We start from the raw sequence: 20,288 nt of genomic DNA, 5'->3' as shown, positions 1-20,288 counted from the left end.
CCTGCAAAACTACAAACTTTAAATCTAAATTGCAAATTTTAAAAAAATATCGTATTCGCCAATTTTTGCTCAAATATACTAATAAGTATGGTCTTTCATGTGGCGGAAACAGAATTCAATTTTAGGTGCCCGCATCAGCGATATTGAGCCTTGAAATAGGCTATTTTTTTAACGAAAAGTGTCCATAACTTTTTAAAGAAAAAAGTTAGACCTTCGGTGTCTTGGAGAAAAATACTCGGCTTGAAGTTTTCAATAAGCTGTTCAAAGGTTGTGTTAACAAAAAGTAAAAGATACGAAAGTTATACTAAAAAAACGTTTTTTTCAGGAACACCCTAATCTTTTTTTTTAAATTTCTTGTATAACAAAAACTAAAAGAGATAAAGCTTTAATATGTTCAACAAATTTATTCAAAATAAGTTACTTTACAACTTTGTGGAAGACTGTGGAGCTCTATCTTTCATCAGTAAAAAGTTTATTTTCGTATTTTAGATAAATTAGAACCACCCTAATAACTATTCCAATAAAAAGAAGCATCTTTTAAAGTACACAAATTCATCCTAAGACATGATACGGCTAAATTATACAGGTTTGTCAGAAAGTAAAAATTCCTCCTAAATTAGCGATCTGGACCACTGTGCACTGGGTTTAGTCCTCATTTCATTATACACGGGTGTGAAATGGCATTTGCCGATGACTTCAGCAAGATTTCCGGTGAGGGTGACCTAGAAACAAGACACCAACAATTAGACAAAATCAAGGAGATTGTGGTCAAAAATTTAGCAAAGGCAAGCGAGGGCATTCGACATCAATACAACTTGCGCCACCGGAAATTCGCCAAACCTTTTGAAAAGGGGCAAATGGTGTACCGTCGAAACATGAAGTTGTCGAATGCACTCGAGTTGTACAATGCTAAACTTGGACCACAATACTTACCGGCAAAAATTATTACCAAAAGGGGTGTAACCTCCTACGAGCTGGAGGATTTAGCAGGTAAGAGTCTTGGAGTTTGGCCAGCAAATCTCCTTAAACCAGCGTAAAAACTTTTCCGTGCCGTCTGTGGACTGATGGTATGCTTTTCTATGGATTACTCACTTGGGAGTTTTCCAAAAGCAGCCGTCAGTTCCCGACGGTAACAACACGGACTTTGGTCCGAATAAAAAAAACATTTCTCTGTCTTCTCTATTTTTATTGGGGAAGACCAACTCTGCCGCGGGAAGCTTCTTCATTAGCTTCATGCATTTTTCAGAGCCACACTCGCGCAGTGTGGTAAACAAACATACGCATAACATATATGCTCTAGCACCGGTGACGGTTACGGTGGGGTGGAATTCTCCACTTAAAACAAAAACAAGTGCACTACATCGTACCGTCATTCGGTCAACAGTTGCATTAACCAAACACTATCTACAGTGTTCGGCAAACAAAATTATAACATTCTTTTGCGCCCACTCGCGCAGTGAGGTAACCAAATATTCACACAAAATGTATGCCCCGGGGCCTGCCACTGCAACGGCGGGGTAAGATTCACCGACTTTAAAACATAAATTCTACACCGTGCAGTTCTTAAAGGCCCCGGCCGTATCAAATACATCACTTTCCGCCGTTTTCGGCAAACCAAATTATTCTAAAACCCCTTTCCATGGAGAACACTGGCACCCACTGGTGCACAAAATTTCATAAATTCTCCTTGTTTGGAGCACAATCTCACAAAAAACAACTTTCCCCTCTTCGTAGGGGACACCTCGATCGCGTGAGTGATCTCACTACTCCGAGAAGCCGACCGTAAACGAAATAAAAACCGCGAATATAAACAATTTGCGAACGCCGATTTCGCAAACTGTTTTGTTTTTATTTACAATTTGACGATTCATTCATCATATCGAATGGATCATCATTGTTGACATTTTCCCCGATGTTCGCACCAATGCTCTGCATCATGCAGGTGTAGCCCGATTTGGATCAGAGTGGTGTGAGTGGAAGAGCGAATGGGATAAAACGATACCGTGTCTTCGATTTCGGGTCGATAGATACAATTTTATTTCGCATAATTTTGGGTTTGTGGTTAAACCTGGGATGGTTCGTTTGATTCCAGCGGGAATCATTTTGATATTTTTAAATTATGCGAAAGACATTCTTTGGTCCCTCTCAAACGTTTCTTTTCCAATGTACGAAGCGTTTTGAGGTGAAAAGGGATGAATATACAAACTTTTTGTCCGCAATGTTTGTGAGTGGGAGAAATGATGACGTGTTAAGCGGTATTGTTTGAGTGAATGTATGAGTGTAGAATCGAACAGAGTGAATGAACGTTCGTGTGAATGATAAGATAAAATTGTTTTGGGGTTAATTCGAAGTGCTTATCGGAATGTGAATGATCGAGCTGGCCAGTGATTGAGGATGAATGAATGGGATGGTATGAATGTATTTGGATTGAATCCCGAACACAAGTGTGTAGTACTGGTATCGTAAGGACACGTAAGACATTTCTGGACAGTCGACGATAAAACAAACAAAATAATGCCGACAACCGTTCCCCTGCAAGTTGGAACATTGAAAATTGTCGATGTCACTTGCAGAATTTTAGGAATATCGAGTTGTTACAAATCTTGTTTTCAGATTGGATTTAGGGTTCAACCCATAGCCGAGTAATGACGATGACTGATAGCCTCTAGCTTCGCGTATGCTGTCAGTATTATCAGACCAAACACAGGCAACCTTTTCACCAATGAGGACATCCGGTCGATTAATTTTTTTTTGATGAATTTTGATAAATTGCGGAAGAAATAATTAGGTGTAGTTAGTTTTTCTTTGTTTATTTATTTATTTATTCATTTCGTTCATTATTATTGTATCGGTGTTAGGTGTTAGCTTAGAAAAAAATTGTTGCCATTTTTTTCATCCGGTGTAGGCGAGATTGTAACCCGTCAGGGTAACAATTTAGCACTAGGTGGAAATATACCCTTTTTTGCGTATACACTCCGTAGAGTGTATTGTTTACGTAAAATTATGCTCACCGCTGTTCGCTACCGTTCACATTTAGTTGTAAATTTTTGTTCATTTTCGCGTTTGTGAACGGTTTTATTCGTACAGATAGGTTAGATAATTTTTGTTTTATGTTTGCGAATTAGTAACATAGGGCAAAGGTAGGCAACCGCTCTCCTCTTGCGAAAATTCGTGTGCACTGGTTATGCTGCTCATCGTTGACAGCTGTGCGACAAGGGGGTGGAGAGTTTGTTATGGTTGAGTGCGGAAGGCGGCCATCGAGTTTAGTTAGAAAGTGACGGACCACGGCAACGAAAAGACGTCCAGAAAATTGTTGATTTATTTCGGGACAGCTTTCCGCCACAGTAACCAACGTTCAGTGCGCGTGTGCAACGTTCGATTTCCGTCGAAAGTGCCGGCCCGTGGTCCGAGTGCTCGTTTGTATAGTGGTGCTGGATCGCCGTCGGGGGAAGCTAATCACCAAGGAGCTTTCACTTCCCCGGCTAACCGTTAAGGATCCGACGCACCCACCCCTCTCGCTGCAGAGGATAAGTCGAACGAGCCTTGCTCTCTTCTGCAGCTAACAGTCAAGGAGAGGGAAGCAGGTAGGACGACGACTCCGTCTGGGAAGAACACTGCGGTGTCTTCCGGGATTCCTTGCGGGGAGCAAGGGAATCCGGTGATTCATCACCAACGTCGCTAGGGAGGATCTAACAGAAGAGCTAAGCTCACCTCCCTAGCTAATTGTTAAGGACCGCTGCCGGAGCAGCCAACGTAAATAGGGAGAACTCGGCCGTTGCTGTCCGGCCGGTCGGAGGAAACCGCCTGCCTATCCGCCCGCAGCAGCAGTGTGCAGTGAAGGGAGAGTAGATGAAAATAAAACACGGTAAAATTTAATTTATTTGTTTTTCAATTTTGTTTGTTGAGTTACGAAAATCCGAAATTCTGTAGAGGCACCTAGGTCGCCCTGAAAAGAAGGGTCCGCCGGGCAAACAAAAACCCGAGTAGTGGGCAAACCCCTACTTACACGGCAGACGTTATGATGATGATGACAGCAGACGTTTACATTTATCGTTTAGGGTTGGTGTAATTATATAATTGTAGAATTCAAATTTTCATAGCAAATGATAAGTATTTTAATTCATGTAGCTTGTTTCCTAGTTTTACATATTTTAATTGATCAATGATTACAGAAAATTTTACATAATAATAGTATAGTATAATATAACATAAATCAAGATTGTATGTACAAAATGAATAATTCAATAAATAAATTAATAAATAAATAAATAAATAAATTAATTAATTAATTAATTAATTAATAAATAAATGAATAAATAAATATTTAATTAAATCAATAATTCAATAACGAAATCTAGCTTTGACACAAACCAGGGCTATTAAGCAAAACTTAAACAACTTAGACATTTATAAACAATATTTTTACCGGTGTATACAAAGAACAGGCCTCGTCAAACACGTAACGGCGACTGTGCGCTGTTATTTATGTACACGCAAAACAAAAATTACAATAAATATGGTAATGTAATTTTAGCTGACTCAGTGACCAAAGGTAGAATTGTGATCGTCCTAGTAAACGGTCACAATTTTCCCGGAGCTGGGTAAAGAAAAAACAAAGTGCTTTTTTTTCGCGTTGATCTGTGGTTATCACGTGCAATGTAGCTCTCTGCCTGTCCTCGTTCAGTACTATTATAGTGCAATGATTTGTCCATAGGCCAGAGGAGCTCTTTTCCACTATAATACGTGAATTTGTAGAGGTGAGATTGGTCACCGTAATAAGATCATGTGTATGTCAATATCAGGTACGGCATTTTCCATCCACCAGCTTTTCAAGTTGACAACGAGAGTTTTGCTGTCGAGATTGCTTATTGTGCAACAGAATAAGAATCGCCATATTGCTAATGTTGAGCAGAAATACTGACCGGAACATATATAGTCAAATCACTTCATGTTTGACACCGAAACACTATAACTAATAGAAACAGATTTAACTATAGCATAGCGATTTAACTATATTTTTCACTCATTTCTGCTTCAAGCTTGCTTTAGCTTGGACAAAACGTATCTTTTCACTATATCATTCATTACATTTATCCTAATTTCTCATTCATGCACCCTCGACACATACAAAACCATTCACTCTCTCAATCACTCCTGAATTTACTATTCTAAATGGATTATGCCAGTGTTACAAAATTTCAAAATCAATAACCTATTTCTGATTGCATTTCCCGAAACCGACATTCAGATTCAACGCCTCTCTCATTCATTCACTTTCCAATTGACTGAAATTTCATACAGAATCGAATGCTTGAGTGCAGAGGAAATATAAATTCATTCACCAACCAAAGCATTCATTTATTATTATGTTGACAGTTTGAAGGTAGAAGTTAGCATCTTCTACATTTTCGAGCATAAGTGAACTGCGTAATCTATATCTGGTGCACTTTTGATCGATAATCCCTTTCAGAGCCAGTATAGAAATAAAATTCACTTTGCTTCTGAAACCGAACATGTCCGTACCTGAAAGCGATACATCGGGAGAACGAATGATGATGGAAACGAACCAAAAATTTCATTCATCGCAGCGGGCATGAATTGAATTTCGTTTTCTTTCAAGTTCATGCAGCGATGTCAATTTTTTTAAGCTCTGTATTATGCTAGGGGCCCCTAATACTGAATCGTAGTCTTTGCAACTCTTATCAAGAGTCAAAGATACTTTTATGAAATGTGAATGATCAACTCACGGCGAATTTCTAAAACTCTCTCGATTGACGAGAGAAAACATGAAATTACACAGAATTAACTCATTCACCATAGAAGTTTACATCGACAACATAAAACTGTCTGCGTGCGCCTCTACGATTTGGTTGCTTCAATCGATGAATTGCAAACCTGAAACTGTTCCGATCTGTCAAAATTTCTCAAAGTGTCTGAATATATATATATATATATATATATATATATATATATATATATATATATATATATATATATATATATATATATATATATATATATATATATATATATATATATATATATATATATATATATATATATATATATATATATATATATATATATATATATATATATATATATATATATATATATATATATATATATATATATATATATATATATATATATATATATATATATATATATATATATATATATATATATATATATATATATATATATATATATATATATATATATATATATATATATACCATCATGTTGAAACGGTGTTGGTGCTGAAGCAAATTGGGATGATAATTTTCAAGTGAGTATACTGTATGTATTAATTTGTTTTTGCCTTTCTCAATAGAAAGGTATTGAGATTGCTCTGAAAACCGAGTGTTTAACGGAGGCCCGGAGGGCCGAGTGACATATACCATTCGATTCAGCTCGAGGAGTTCGGCAAATGTCTGTGTGTGTATGTGTATGTGCGCGAACACAATCTCATTCACTTTTCTCAGAGATAGGAAATATACACTGAACCGTCGGGTCACACATGAAATCCCCATATAAGCCGGAACTCAAAATTTTTTTCAAAGGGGGACCCCATGAAACTTCAGAATTTTTTTTATGAAAATCGAATTTTTGGGACTTTGCCGATTTCGCACCTTTTTCAGTTCAATACTACCGTGGCTGTTTTTCTTTTACAAAATTTTAGAACTCGAATGATTTCTTTTTTGGTATATAGTTGTCATGTCATATATAATAATAAAAAGTAATATATGCATTTGAAAGCTTTTAATGAATATAAACAACGCAAACATTCTCGTGTTGATGATGGAGAAAGGCACAATTGCACCGCTAGGTGGATTAAAACAAGTTTTTTTTCTTTCCTAGACTGCAATTATTCGCGGAACGACGATAGAGATGGCTAGCGGAAGGATCGATGTTTATACGATGGGAAATTAGCGGCAAAATAAACTTCCGAATAATATATATACTAGGCGAAAATAAATAGAACAGACGGCTTGTTTTGATGTGAAATCCACCGTACCGTGCAATCAGGAAATGTTTACCCAGGTTTTAAATGAGTGGCCGGCCAAATGCCGAGACTTTTTCCACTGAAATCTTGCAGCTCGTAGGAGAATGACCCGAGTTTTGCTTTTATGCGGCAGGGAAGGAATTGCCGGCCGTATTTGGAATATGTTCCGCTGCACTGGACAACTTCATATTTCGGCGATACACTAATTGTCCCTCCACAAATGATTTGGAAAACCGGCGATGACGAGGATTGTACCGGTGTTGAGACGTTTTATGCACTTTTCCAAATATCTGTTAACTATTTCGTACATACGGGAAAACATACGCTTACGACGCTCGTTAAGCAGATCTGTGGCAAGCTTTTCATTGTTTCGTGCTAACTTGTGATCGCTTCCAGCTTCCGAAAACTCATGACCATGAGTTATAAAAAACGGCGTGAAACCAGTCGAAGTGTGAACACTGGTGTTCAACACCATTTCGATTTCATGAACTCGTGTGTCCCCCAAATGTTGGTCTTCCTTGACAGACGTCCTGATAGCAGCGTTGATAGTGCGGTTCACCCTCTCAACTCGATTTGCTTGTGAGTGGTATCGCGAGTTCAACCAATGTGCAATTCCGAACCGCTCTAAAAGTTCTTTGAAATCTTTAGAGACAAAGCTGCTACCATTGTCGGTTATTATGACCTCTGGAACCGAATTTCGCAGAAACCATTGGTCTCTCAGAATATTGCACATTGGTGAACTAGCAACACTTTTCACCGGTTGGAGATCACCCACTTGGAGAAATAATGCGGGGGAGGGGGCCAATGAAGTCGGCTGAGAATATTTGCCACGGGCGCGTGGCTATTCTCATTTTTCCCATTTCAGGGGCCATCGGTGCAGATGTAGCCTTTACTTCTTTGCACGTTGTGCATTTCTGTACATACTGACGAACTTCTGCTGCCATTTTGGGCCAGTAGAACCGCTGCCGAACTCGTGCTAGTGTTTTATCGTACCCGGGGTGAAAACAAGCGTTGTGACAGTGTTCGAGTATCGTTTTATACTCTGCTGGCTGAGGAACCAGCTTCCACTTAATCCGAGCATCACAAGGATTGTGAGAAGTGACGAATTTGTGAAGTTTACCATCTTCCACTTTAAAGTCCTCGAAGTCATCGGGACGGTAGGTTACCTTGCTTAACATTGATGAATACCAATTGGAATCAGCGACTACCGCGATGCTTCGGGATAAGGCATCCGGCACAATATATCCCTTTGCCTTACGATACCGGACGGTCAAGTCGAACTGTTGAAGGTTCAACGCCCATCTGCTGCATCTAGATCCGACTTTCCACTTGGTACTCAGGATGTGTGTAAGGGCGGACGAATCGGTAATGAGGGTGAAATGGTATCCCTCAATGTACCCGCGGAAAGCATCGATGGATAAGATTGGCGCCAATGCCTTCTTTTCAGCAGCATGGTAGTTTTTTTGAGGTGTGGTTAATTTGTGCGAGAAGTAAGAAATCACGTGTTCTGTTCCACCTTGCTCTTGTATTAAAACTCCTGCCGCTGCCACGTTGCTTGCATCCGTTTGTATGGTAAATTCGCGACTGAAATCTGGGCTTTTCAAGACGGGGGAAGAAATCAGACGCTCTTTAATCTGGCAGAATGCTTTTTCAGCCGCTTCGGTCCAATGAATGGTTTTGGATTTTGACTGCAAGCGATCCGAAAAGGCAGCAGTGACCCCGCTAAAATCCGGAATGAAACGCCGGTAATAATTCGCAATTCCTAGGAATCTTCTAAGCTTGGTAATGGTATTAGGCCTTTCATATTCGACGATAGGGCGAATTTTGCCTGGATTGGCTCTAAGACCATCGGTGCCTAGAAGATTACCGAGGAAGGAAATTTCGGTCACTCCAAACTTAGATTTTTCGAGGTTAATGCTCAGATTGGCGTCTTTCAAGCGACGAGCAATCTCTGTTAAGAGCTGTTGGTGATGCGCAAACGTTTCCGTTACCACGACGATATCGTCGAGGTAAACGAAAACATACGGTTCCAGTATACCATGACCTAGAACCTTGTCCATCAGCCGGGCCAATGTGGCCGGACTGTTAACCAAACCGAAAGGCATAGGGGTATACTGGAGCAGCCCTTTGCCCTGCACGCTAAATGCCGTGTACTTTTGCGATTCCTTATCCAAAGGTACTTGGAGGAATGCTGCCGACAAGTCAATTGTAAACAAATATTTTGCCTTCGGTAGTTGACCCAAAATACGGCCAGGGTGGGGCAAAGGGTACGCATGACGAACTATTCTCTCGTTAATTTTTCGAGCATCCAAACACAATCTCACTTTATTTGGTTTTATAACTGGCACGCAATTTAGCGACCAATCCGAACTACTTCGTTCTATAATTCCCACATCCAAGCATCTCTGCAGCTCAACGGCAACCAGATCTTGCGTCTTGGGGGACATTACGTGAGGGAATTGGCGAACGGGGGGTTTGGTTGCCCATTCTTCCGCCAGCACAATACGATGTTGGGCACAGTTAGTCATAGTCAATTCACCATCCTCCGCGGGTTGGAATAGTCTTTTGATTTTTTCAATCTCTTGCTTTTCTACGGAAGTTAAAAAGTACTCGGGAGTAGGTTGGTTGATTTCCGCGACGGTAGCTTGGTGCTCGGTACTTATTGTGCCATGTATTGTGGGTTGAATCAGGAATTTCTCAAAAATCCATACCACAGATGCAATTAATGGAAAGGTTGGCTACAACCAGTATCGGAATTATTCTAACACACTCTTCAGGCGTAAATGGCAAGAATTTGAAATTCATCTCCGCTAGCTGAGCGAAGGACAACATTTTTGGAGGGACGATGCAGCTTTTTATGTCTCAGCTGCTTGAAAACCGTGTGATTACTACCGCTATCAAGAAGGGCACGAATCTAAAGGCCGTACACTTTTACTGAAACATACGATCGGTTGTCGTTTCGAAATAGGTAAATTGTTTGAAACGTTTCTGAAGATTTTGGGTACAGATGAGAGACTAGAGCTTTGGTTTACGCGTCTGGGCACTGCGAACGGCGAATTTGGCTCGCGTGCAGGCCGTTTTTTAAACAATAGAGACAATAATTTGTCGGGAATCCTCGAAGACCACAAGTGCTGCAGAAAATTGTACGTGGTAATCTGCACATGGCTACATGCTGCCCAATTCTGCCGCTGTTGTAGCAAGTATTGGGTGGTGGGGGCTAGTGCGTGGTAATTAAATCTTCCAAAGTAATTTGTGGGCGAAACTGACCTACCGATGACATCGCTGTCTTTTCCCGGGCGGGGGGATTATTCGACGAGCCTTGGTTCGTCGACACATTGTGAGAGGGCTCATTACTTTTTGGGGGAGGTTGGTTTGCCCGTGACTGATTGTTTCGGGGATTGGTGGATATGTTAGAAACGTTCCTATTCTGGTTCGGTTGCGAAACCGTAGCGATTGACTCACTGTGCTGAGATTGTGGTTGCTTGTTTGCTATCTTTTTGGAATTGGACTCTGTCCCTTGGACGGCCTGAATAGTCTTCTCGGTACCAAAGACCTTGTTGTACGCTGAGAAATTCAGCGCGCCCAGTTTCTGACCGGCGGCGACCAGTGTTTCCAAATCTATAATGGGGATGAATGTCATTTGCCGTGTATAATCAACACGCAGATTTTGCTGAAGGATTTGAACTTTCTCGGTTCGGTAATTTGCAGACTCATCGTGCGAAAAAGTTTCTCTAACTCAAAGTAGTATTCATGGAAGGATTCGTGTTTTTGTTGCCTTCGCTGATAAATTTTCATTTTTATCAGGGCGTCAAGATCAGAGTGCATATAAGTTCGTTTCAACTCGAAGACAAGATGCTGCCAAATCAGCAATCTGCCTGTGGTTCGCTGGGTCATGTACCACTTACGGGTTGATCCCGCAAACAAATGTACTGTCGATTCAAACAGTTCCACATCTGACACGTGCTCAGCTTGGGATAACACCTGAATCAGTTCCAAAAACTCATTCAGTTTCAAACCTTGATCATCACCACCATATTTTGTGATGTTCCATTTAGATACCGGCAAACAGTGGTGGTTCTGAATAGGGATAGAATATACATTTGCGGACGTACGGTTCGGTATAGGAATTGCCAGGGAGGGAATGAACGGAGTATGTGGCATTTTGAATCGGAATTGTTGGACGAATTTCTGAAGGAATCTGATTAATATTTTGAAATCTAGGGTAATTTAAACAGGAAATAAAAGGATTCTGGCGGATTGGGGATGTGAAAATTAGGATTGCGGTACGATTGGATATTTGACGGCACGGCAATGTCAGAAAAGGTTTGCGTCCCGGCATCTTTTACTTCACTGCGTCGTGCTAACTCGTGTTCAAAATTTACTAGTCTTGCCTGCAATGAGTGGATCCATTCAAGGTCAGCCTGCGATAAAACCGACTGCCTAGGGTTGTTAATTATTTCCTGATTTTCGTTTTCTGCTTCCTGAATTATTTCATCTTCGTCTGGCGTATGTTCCTCAGAATCATCGTTATCTTGAATATTCTGATTGGGAATTGATAAATTACCGAAAATTGGGTCAATGGTTTCCACTAATTCAACCAGTGTATTTTGTAAAAAACTATGCAAGTTTGGAGAGCCACGTACGTTAGACAAAACGGTCACTATGCGCACGCCCACATGCAACATCCTCGCATAACACAATATTTTTGCGTCATTCTCTTCTTGTTCCAAAGCCTTTTTCAAGTCCGAATATTTTCGAGTACATACAGTAATCTCTTTGCCTGAATCGATTGACACGTGGAGCGAAGGTTTTTCAGTCGAATTCTCCCTCTCAGCTTTTAGCTGATCCCCTAACCATCTCCGTTTGCGTGTTCGATCAAAACTTTCCCCTATGATGACAGACCGAACCATCAGTTCATGGTCAAGCTCATCATCCGAGAGAAATTCAACTTTCAAGTCAGAATACCACTTTACTAGCAACTCACTGGCTTGATCAAATGTAAAGCGTGAAACAGCCATTCTTAATTAAACTATAAGTTAACGACCACGAACACTTAAATATACTGCTAGAAATGATAATTTAAATAAACTTAGTAATAACGCAAAAAAGTGGAAAAATACAATTAAATCCGATTTAGTTCAATCATTTTAGAACCACTCTATTTTTAACAAAGGAAATCAATCAGTATTTCTGCTCTACATCTGCAATGTACGGCGTATGATTTGCAGGTTTTTTCATCACTCGCAAGAATCCGCATTGAAACGGTTCGAAGTTTCACTCTCGGACTGCTGTTTGGACAACACATCGACCTAATGACCAAATGTTAATGAAAATTACGCGAGTAATTGAATTTCCCCGGGAGACACACCGAAAAAGGAGTTTGCGTCTGGTCTTGTAAGCAAAGTACTTTTTCTTAATATTCTTTTGCGTTGGGCGCCAATTGTTACAGTTTACTTCTCTACACGAGGTTGCCGTACCACCTTACTCACTGGCTAGGGTCGTTTTCTTATTGTCTCCAGAGGAAATTCCACGTGGGCGAACTTTTAGTCCTTCTTACACCAAGGTCACTGAGCGGAAGTCGAACTGAGCGAAACAAGCAAATGGACTCATTTAACAAAAAAATAGACTACACAGCTAAATTACACTTAAAGACCTGACATTTTTATTAAATCTAATTTTGTATCACTTTTTGGTTGGGGTGAGAAATAAATTTTAACATCAAAGTATCATTTTACTTACGCTTTTTTATTTCGACGACATCACTCTTCTGGAACACCGCGTGGTGTTTTCGTTGCGGCCGTGGTGCTCGTTGGTCGACATGCAGCAATCCTGATGCGGGGCGATCATCGGCGGGCCTGCCGGATAGGGTGCAGTTAGTGCTGGGCGATGACGATGAGGGGTCTTCTATAGCAGTAATTCAACCGGTTTTTTGACGAAGGCCGGCTTTACACAAAGCGACCCGGGAAGTGACACTGCGCGCACAATTGCATAGAAATGTTTCACAAAGTCGAGCGTGTTTCTGAACTTGGTAATGATTGGCGGTACCAATGGCGTTTAACTTGCCAACATCGAACTGTACTTCACTCGCGTCGCACACCAGAACGTACCGATCAGCTATTTCACCTCAAAACTTTCTGCGAAGGTACAAAGCCAGTCACGTACAAAGTGTGACTTCGAGCTTTTTTTGTAGCTACTCCACCGGGTCAAATTAATTATTAGAAGCCGTATCTAGCTACTCCGGACCTTTTTATCATCTCCTTGTCCAGTTTCCAACGTTTCCCTCCGTGCCTCGCATCATACCACCCGCACCCAACCGCCCCGCATGATGACGATGACAGTATGATGATGACGGCAGACGTTATGATGATGATGACAGCAGACGTTTACATTTATCGTTTAGGGTTGGTGTCGTTATATAATTTTTGAATTAAATTTTTTATAGCTAATGATAAATATTTTAATTCATGTAGCTTGTTTCCTAGTTTTACATATTTTAATTGAACAATGATTACAGAAAATTTTACATAATAATAGTGTAGTATAATATAACATAAATCAAGACTGTATGTACAAAATGAATAATTCAATAAATAAATAAATAAATAGTAATAAACGAATAAATAAATAACAGATAAATAAATAAATAAATAAATAAATAAATAAATAAATAAATAAATAAATAAATAAATAAATAAATAAATAAATAAATAAATAAATAAATAAATAAATAAATAAATAAATAAATAAATAAATAAATAAATAAATAAATAAATAGATAAATAAATAAATAAATAAATAAATAAATAAATAAATAAATCAATAACAAAATCTAACTTTGACACCAACCAGGGCTATTAAGCAAAACTTAAACGAAACTCAAACATGAAAACATGGAGTGATAACCGACGTGACGTTTATGTTTTACTTAGACATTTACAAACAATATTTTTACCGGTGTACATAAAGAACAGGCCTCGTCAGACACGTAACGGGGACCGTGCGCTGTTATTTATGTACACGCAAAACAAAAAATGACAATAAATATAGTAATGTAATTTTAGCTGACTCAGTGACTAAGGGTAGTATTGTGACCGTCCTAGTAAAAGGTCACACAGTCGATTTCGTTGCTTAGAATACTCGGTTATATTATTACCTTGTTCATCCAATGACGAAGAAGATAATTAGCAGGACACTGATGACTTATGAGCATGTTAATAACAAAAAATTAACTTTGAATGTCGGAATATATGGAATGAACTATAATATTTCAAATGTTTATTATTTTCGCATAATAGTTTATTTTTCATGCTTCATAATACAAATAATTTATTGAAACGCTAGTCTATTTTACGCCAGATTATTCCAAGGATCCTATTAGATCGCGCTATGATTTATATATGTATCAATTAGGTATTTCTTGCTTAACATCAAAAACTAAATTTAGCTTCTACTACCTGCTACTCTACAACCCTTAAAGTTAGCCCAAAAAACCAAAAAAACAGACATACACCCTAAAAACGAAGAGATAACGAGTTGGCTCAGTCCGCAAAAAGGTGTGTTTTGAAAGCATCTACAACTTTCTAGAACATCGAGAAACTGTAAAAAATCAAATAAAAAAGTTACAATGAAAAAAACACTTTTTAAGGGGGTATTCCGACATGTACTTCAATTTCACCCAATAACTTTTTTCGCTTAACAGATAGCCATTTTGCTATTTCAACAAAGTTTCATAAAATCATTTCGTCTACAAACTTTCCATACATGACTATCAATTTAGGCAACAACTTGCAAAGCTATTTTTTTATCTGCGTTTATACCCCTTTAAATAAAAATTTTCCAACATTATATTAAACTACTTAAAAAATAAAGAAACTTTTCCGAAGATATCAAAGTGCCATACCCATTAGGTTCGTCGCAAATGTCAATGTTCGGCTTTTTTCGATTCCGTCCCACTGTGCGCGGGGTGCTTAGATCGGTGGGCGCTTCTTTTGGGTACATAGCGATCGATAGCATAACTCATGTCATTGGAGAAGGTCTGAACTGGAACGTTGACATCATCATTGTCGAGAATTTCGTTCCAGTGGATATTCGACAGGAAGTCACTGATGCTATTATAGTCGGCTTCTCTAAAGTTATAGCTGAAGGTATCAGAAATATTTCAGTCATGTTTTAAAAATTGCGCGATATTTCAAACCCTGTATGACCTACAAATTTGGTGTCTTCAGAAGATATAATTATATTTATTTATTTATTTATTTATTTATTTATTTATTTATTTATTTATAAAGGTTTAACTGCAAGGGTCATTCCCCTTTTTAATAGATAATGTACATTTCAAATTATAACAGTTAAAAAAATGCGGAAAAATTATTGCGATCTTCTATCTTGGGCGCACTGCTTACTGTTGCGGGTGATCTTCCTTGGTGGAGAAGTGTTATTCACGTTATTCCCTTTACCGTTTGCTGCTTGTTGGTTGTTCTGTCTGCCCTCTCCCTCGCTCTCGTGTACGTCCATATCGCTATCGCTGGAATAGTTGTTGTTTTCGTTTTCACTGATGGTTGTTTTTTGATACTTCTTGGGTTTCTGGGTGACCTTGGTGTATCCGTCGTCGTTTTTGGTTATTCCTTCGCTGGATGTACTGGATGTTGGTTTAGATTTATCGATGATTATCGTTTGACCGGCTGTCTGTGTTTTAGTATTGGAGGGCTGTTTGTCAGTGTGTGCTGTAGTGAATTCATTATCCTTAGCAGCTTTCGCGCATGGTTTGCCATAGTGCGCCGTATGGTTGCAGAACTGACACGTGGGCGTCTGCCCAGGATATGTGCTTAGGGTTTTTTGAATGTAGGTGATCCCTTGAGTAGATTTGCGTTCGAAGGTCAAGTAAGAAGAGATAAGTTGGTACAGCTGCATTCTAACCACACGAATCCCGTTGAGAATGCCGGGGAAAAAGTTTCTCCAAGTGTCATTCGCGATGGATTCCACTTCTCCGTATTTGGACATGAATTTTGTAATGTACTCGGAGCTGGTGGTGGGATCTGGCACCATGTAAGCGTACTTTCGTAAAATTTTTATCGATATAAACGAGGATCTTGGTTTTAATGTTGTCGTATGCGATTTCGTGTTGCATGTCATTCATCATACAAAAGAATTCTGCTCCGGCTAGAGTCTTGAACGTTATTAGTATTACGTTGTTTGTATGATGTAGCTGGAGGTGTGTAACTGCCATAAGATCAAGACACATGTTCACCTTTATCAACTGTTCCACCTCACGCACTGTCTTCTTCGAGTTTGCGTAAAATCGATTACGACAGTATTTTACCTTAGTTGGCGCACTTTGTTTTTTTGTTCGCTCATTTTGCTCACCGTGGGGCAACGAGGCTTTTTCTGTTACTGCGTATAGAAGTAGCGAAGCGACGCGGGTAAAGTTTATTCGTTTGCTTTACTGTAAACGAGCGGTGTGTACTTTGCTTCTGTTCTGTGCGAGATCAGGCGTTAGATGAGATATAATTATAATTACCTGATATACAACTTTGCTGTAGACACCTTCTTTCTATTTCGTTCCATTAAAAAGTTGATAACAGCGCCGCCCTAGCGACTAAACTCCAAACTAACATGAAATGATCAAATGGAGCGCCAGATTTCACACAACAACTTTGCCAAAGACACCATAACTTTAAAACGAAAGATAAGGAAAGGATGTGTTAACTGTGGGTTAGCCCCTTTTGGACTCTAGGTACCCCTGGGGTTAGCCCCCCGAATTACGAAAATGCTCGTGAATTGAAAAGCAGTACATGTAACGATCTTATTTTTTCTAGACAACATGGGAGGTCAATGAACTACTAATAAAATAATGTATTTTTACAATTAAAACAATGTTATTTCGCAAATGCGGAAGTTTTTTACATTTCCTGTAAAAAATGAAAAGTGTGGGTTAGCCCGTTTTGGACGCCAGCCATTCATTTAGAATTATCTTTTCTTTTCCTTTTTTATTGACGGTTAAGAGTGAGTCGATTTTCGTTTTTGCTTTTCTCGTATAGGAAGGTTATGCAATTGCTCCAAAAACCGACTTTCCAACCGAGGCCCGGAGGGCCTAGTATCATACACCATTCGACTCAGTCGTCGAGATCGGAAAATGACTGTGTGTATTTATGTGTGTATGTATGTGTGTATGTGCAGACATGTTAAAAAATGTCCACATCGGTTTCACAGAGATGGCTGAACCGATTTTCACAAACATAGTCGCAAATGAAAGACTGCTATTGAATTTTATTTTTATCCGACATTTGGTTCCAGAGATACAAGTTGAAGAGTACGGTTACATAGAAAATCTTGTTATAATTTATTTACAGCAGTTTCTCGGCATTTTCCAAACCGATTATCACAATCTTAGTCTTAAATGGAAGGTACAATGTTTTCATCGGGTGCTATTGAATTTTGTGTAGGTTTGACTTCTAGTTCCGGAATTACACGATGAAGAGTTCGGTCAAGCAGAAAATCCTGATTTCAACGAATACAGCGATGAATGTATTAAGGTGAATATTTTTCAAAAATGCGACCACAACTGCTTGGATTTATAGATCTAGGTCACTAACAATCGTTCAAAGTCTCTTTGGACACATTGGCCACCATCGCCGGATCTGGCGGCTCAGGCAGAAGTATCCAAACTTAGAATAACAATTAGATCGGTTTCTCGGAGATGGCTCGACCGTTCGGACCAAACATAAATTAAAGCTTTTACTACCCCGTAAACTGCTACTAAATTTAATTCTTATCCGACTTACGGTTCCGGTGTTGCGGGTTGTGGCATGCGGTCACATAGCAAATTACGATTCAAAATAAAAACCTCGATGAAGGCAAAAAGGTAAAAATTTCACTAAAATGAATATATCTATGTGTCAAACAACTTGCATTAGCAGTTCTAGCTCACTGATGGACAACCCAAGTCTCGTCGACCGCATTGACCATCATAGACAGTTCCGGTAATCTAAAATGAAAGGTATATAATTGCCATAGATGTATATAAAATTTCCTACGGATCGGTTATATGGTTCCGGAAATATAGGCCGAACCTTCCGATTACATATGAAATTCCCACATAAGCCGGAATATTTTTTTTCTTAAAGGGACCACATGAAATTTCAGAAATCAAATTCGTATTTTCGCCAAATATCTCCAAAATGCTTGAAATGACTAGTTTTTATGCTGCGAAATTTTTTTCGCCTACTATTGAATTTTATGTCGATCTGAATCCCTTTCCGGAGTTACGGCTTTAACCATCAAAAAGGCAAGGGATCTCAGAGGCCCTTGTAATTTGAAGTACAAATGATCGAATGTTTTCGGGGCTTCGATTCTCTCACTGATAAAATGGCAAAACAGAGGCTTACGATTTTTTTGGGTCTAAGGAGTGATGCTTCTTGAAGTCACAATTATAGCTTGCCTTTTTGAGGGTTAAGAGTGCGACCATACATATAAACTGATACCACTGTAACAGTCTAGATCACTAATGAAACCCCAAAGTCGCTTTGACATTGGTCACACACCTAGAAAAAATCGTGTAAATTCACGTCTCCTGACCCTGGTATATACGAGCATCAAAAATGACTTACTTTTAAGTTTGATTTTAATTTTACATGACGTTGAATTTCGTAAATCATGTAATAGTACTACACATATAGCGTTTGTTCTGAAAAGCAGTAAGTGTAATTTTATGTCATTGCGCATGTAATGTATATATTTCATGTAAAATTAAACGGAGCACGATTAAATTTCGTCATTTCGTGAATTACGGTTTATTAAATTCTGTAGCGCTTGCAATTACGTCAACGATAAAATTCATACGACGGTTCCTGAGTTCATAGAAATGAATAGGAAAATTTAAAAATCGAATTTATATTTTTGATGCCAAATGTCTTTAAAATGCATAAAACGTCGAAATTTGATGAAATCTCGAAAAAAATTGACAAAGATTGACTTTTTTGTATTTTGGCAAATTTTTGCCTTTGCCTTTCTCATATTGAAAGGTTATGCAATCACTCTGAAAACCGTCAACCTAATTTTCTTTCGACTGATATAGGATTTATGGATTTTACAAGAGCTTAGCTAGGGAAATAAGGAGGACATCAGGTCCGTGGCTGGCGAGCGTGTGTAGGTGTAAAATGTATTAAGAATGTAATAGACATTTCCACAATTCTAAGATTTTATGGTCACCGCAACATATTTATTTAATGGACTTGTTGACTTTTCTCGGTGAAAATGAAAACAGCAAACTTTACTATTATTACATGTAACGTTTCGGCTTACTGTTCGTCAGCCATCGTCGGACGCATAATCTTATCTAACATATCCTCCATTCACTCGAACTCTCGTTCACTCTTCACCGCTAGGCGGGCGCTCACTCCTCGACTGTCTGCGTTCCTCGCTATTCCAACACTCAAATTATATTGAACATAATCGGTCATGGAGTCATAGTTTGTAGAAATGAGAAAGGCACAATTACACCGCTAGGTGGATTAAAACAGGTTTTTTTTATGTTTTAACGACATTTAATTAGCATGGGACTGGAAGGTGTGAAATATTTTTCAATGTTAGGATCCATAGTACTGAAAAGAGAGAATAGAGTTTAAGGAAGAAAGTTTTAGAAAAAGCGTGGAGTAGGGTCATATGAGCAAGCTTAGAGTTTCCCGGTGGCTTAACCTTTTGTCTGCTACCGCAGGAGTCAGGATTTCTTGGCATTTGAAATGCAAATCACCTGAGTTTGCGACATGTCCTAGATGAACAGCTCGATATGCTAGGTATCAGCCGGTGGGTCCACCTACCTTTCGAGGAGTTGTCCCACTCACGCTGCCATCTGGCGACCGAGGTCACCCTGGTGCGCTCGCGGGCTCCCCTATTTCCACGTAGCTCAAAGCACTCCTCATCTTCCCGAATGACCAGCCCGACTGACATCATGCTCGCTATCACGCAGGATGCATCGTGTGATACCGTGCGGTAGGCAGATATCACTCTGAGGCACATCACGCGGTAGGTGCTCTCCAGTTTCTGTAGGTAACTGGTTACCCTCAGTGCTCTTGACCATGACGGGCCGCCGTACCTGAGGATAGATACGGCAACGCCTGCCAGTAACCTACGTCTACTGGCGCACACCTTTGAGCTGTTGGACATCATTCTCGATAGTGCCGCAACAGCAGTCGACGCTCTCTTGCACGTATAGTCGACATGGCTGCCGAAGGTCAGCTTGTCGTCTATAATGACTCCGAGAGACTTCAGACTTCGCTGTGAA

At 39.4% G+C, this 20,288-nt stretch overlaps 1 protein-coding gene across 1 annotated transcript in view; it reads left to right on the top strand.

Moving 5' to 3' along the window:
• The window catches only part of LOC131695801 (voltage-dependent calcium channel type D subunit alpha-1-like), a 149,928-nt gene extending 137,071 nt beyond the window's left edge, over positions 1-12,857 (top strand). The window contains exon 2 of the mRNA XM_058984327.1: positions 12,834-12,857. Coding sequence (XP_058840310.1) covers positions 12,834-12,842 — 9 coding nt within the window. The 3' untranslated portion in view covers positions 12,843-12,857. The remainder of the gene's footprint in view (positions 1-12,833) is intronic.
• Positions 12,858-20,288: the final 7,431 nt, after the last annotated feature.

Source organism: Topomyia yanbarensis, unplaced genomic scaffold (assembly GCF_030247195.1).
Source record: "Topomyia yanbarensis strain Yona2022 unplaced genomic scaffold, ASM3024719v1 HiC_scaffold_55, whole genome shotgun sequence".
Taxonomy (NCBI): Eukaryota; Metazoa; Arthropoda; class Insecta; order Diptera; family Culicidae; genus Topomyia; species Topomyia yanbarensis.
Note: the sequence above shows the minus strand (reverse complement) of the source record. Positions and strands in the feature narration are given on the sequence as shown.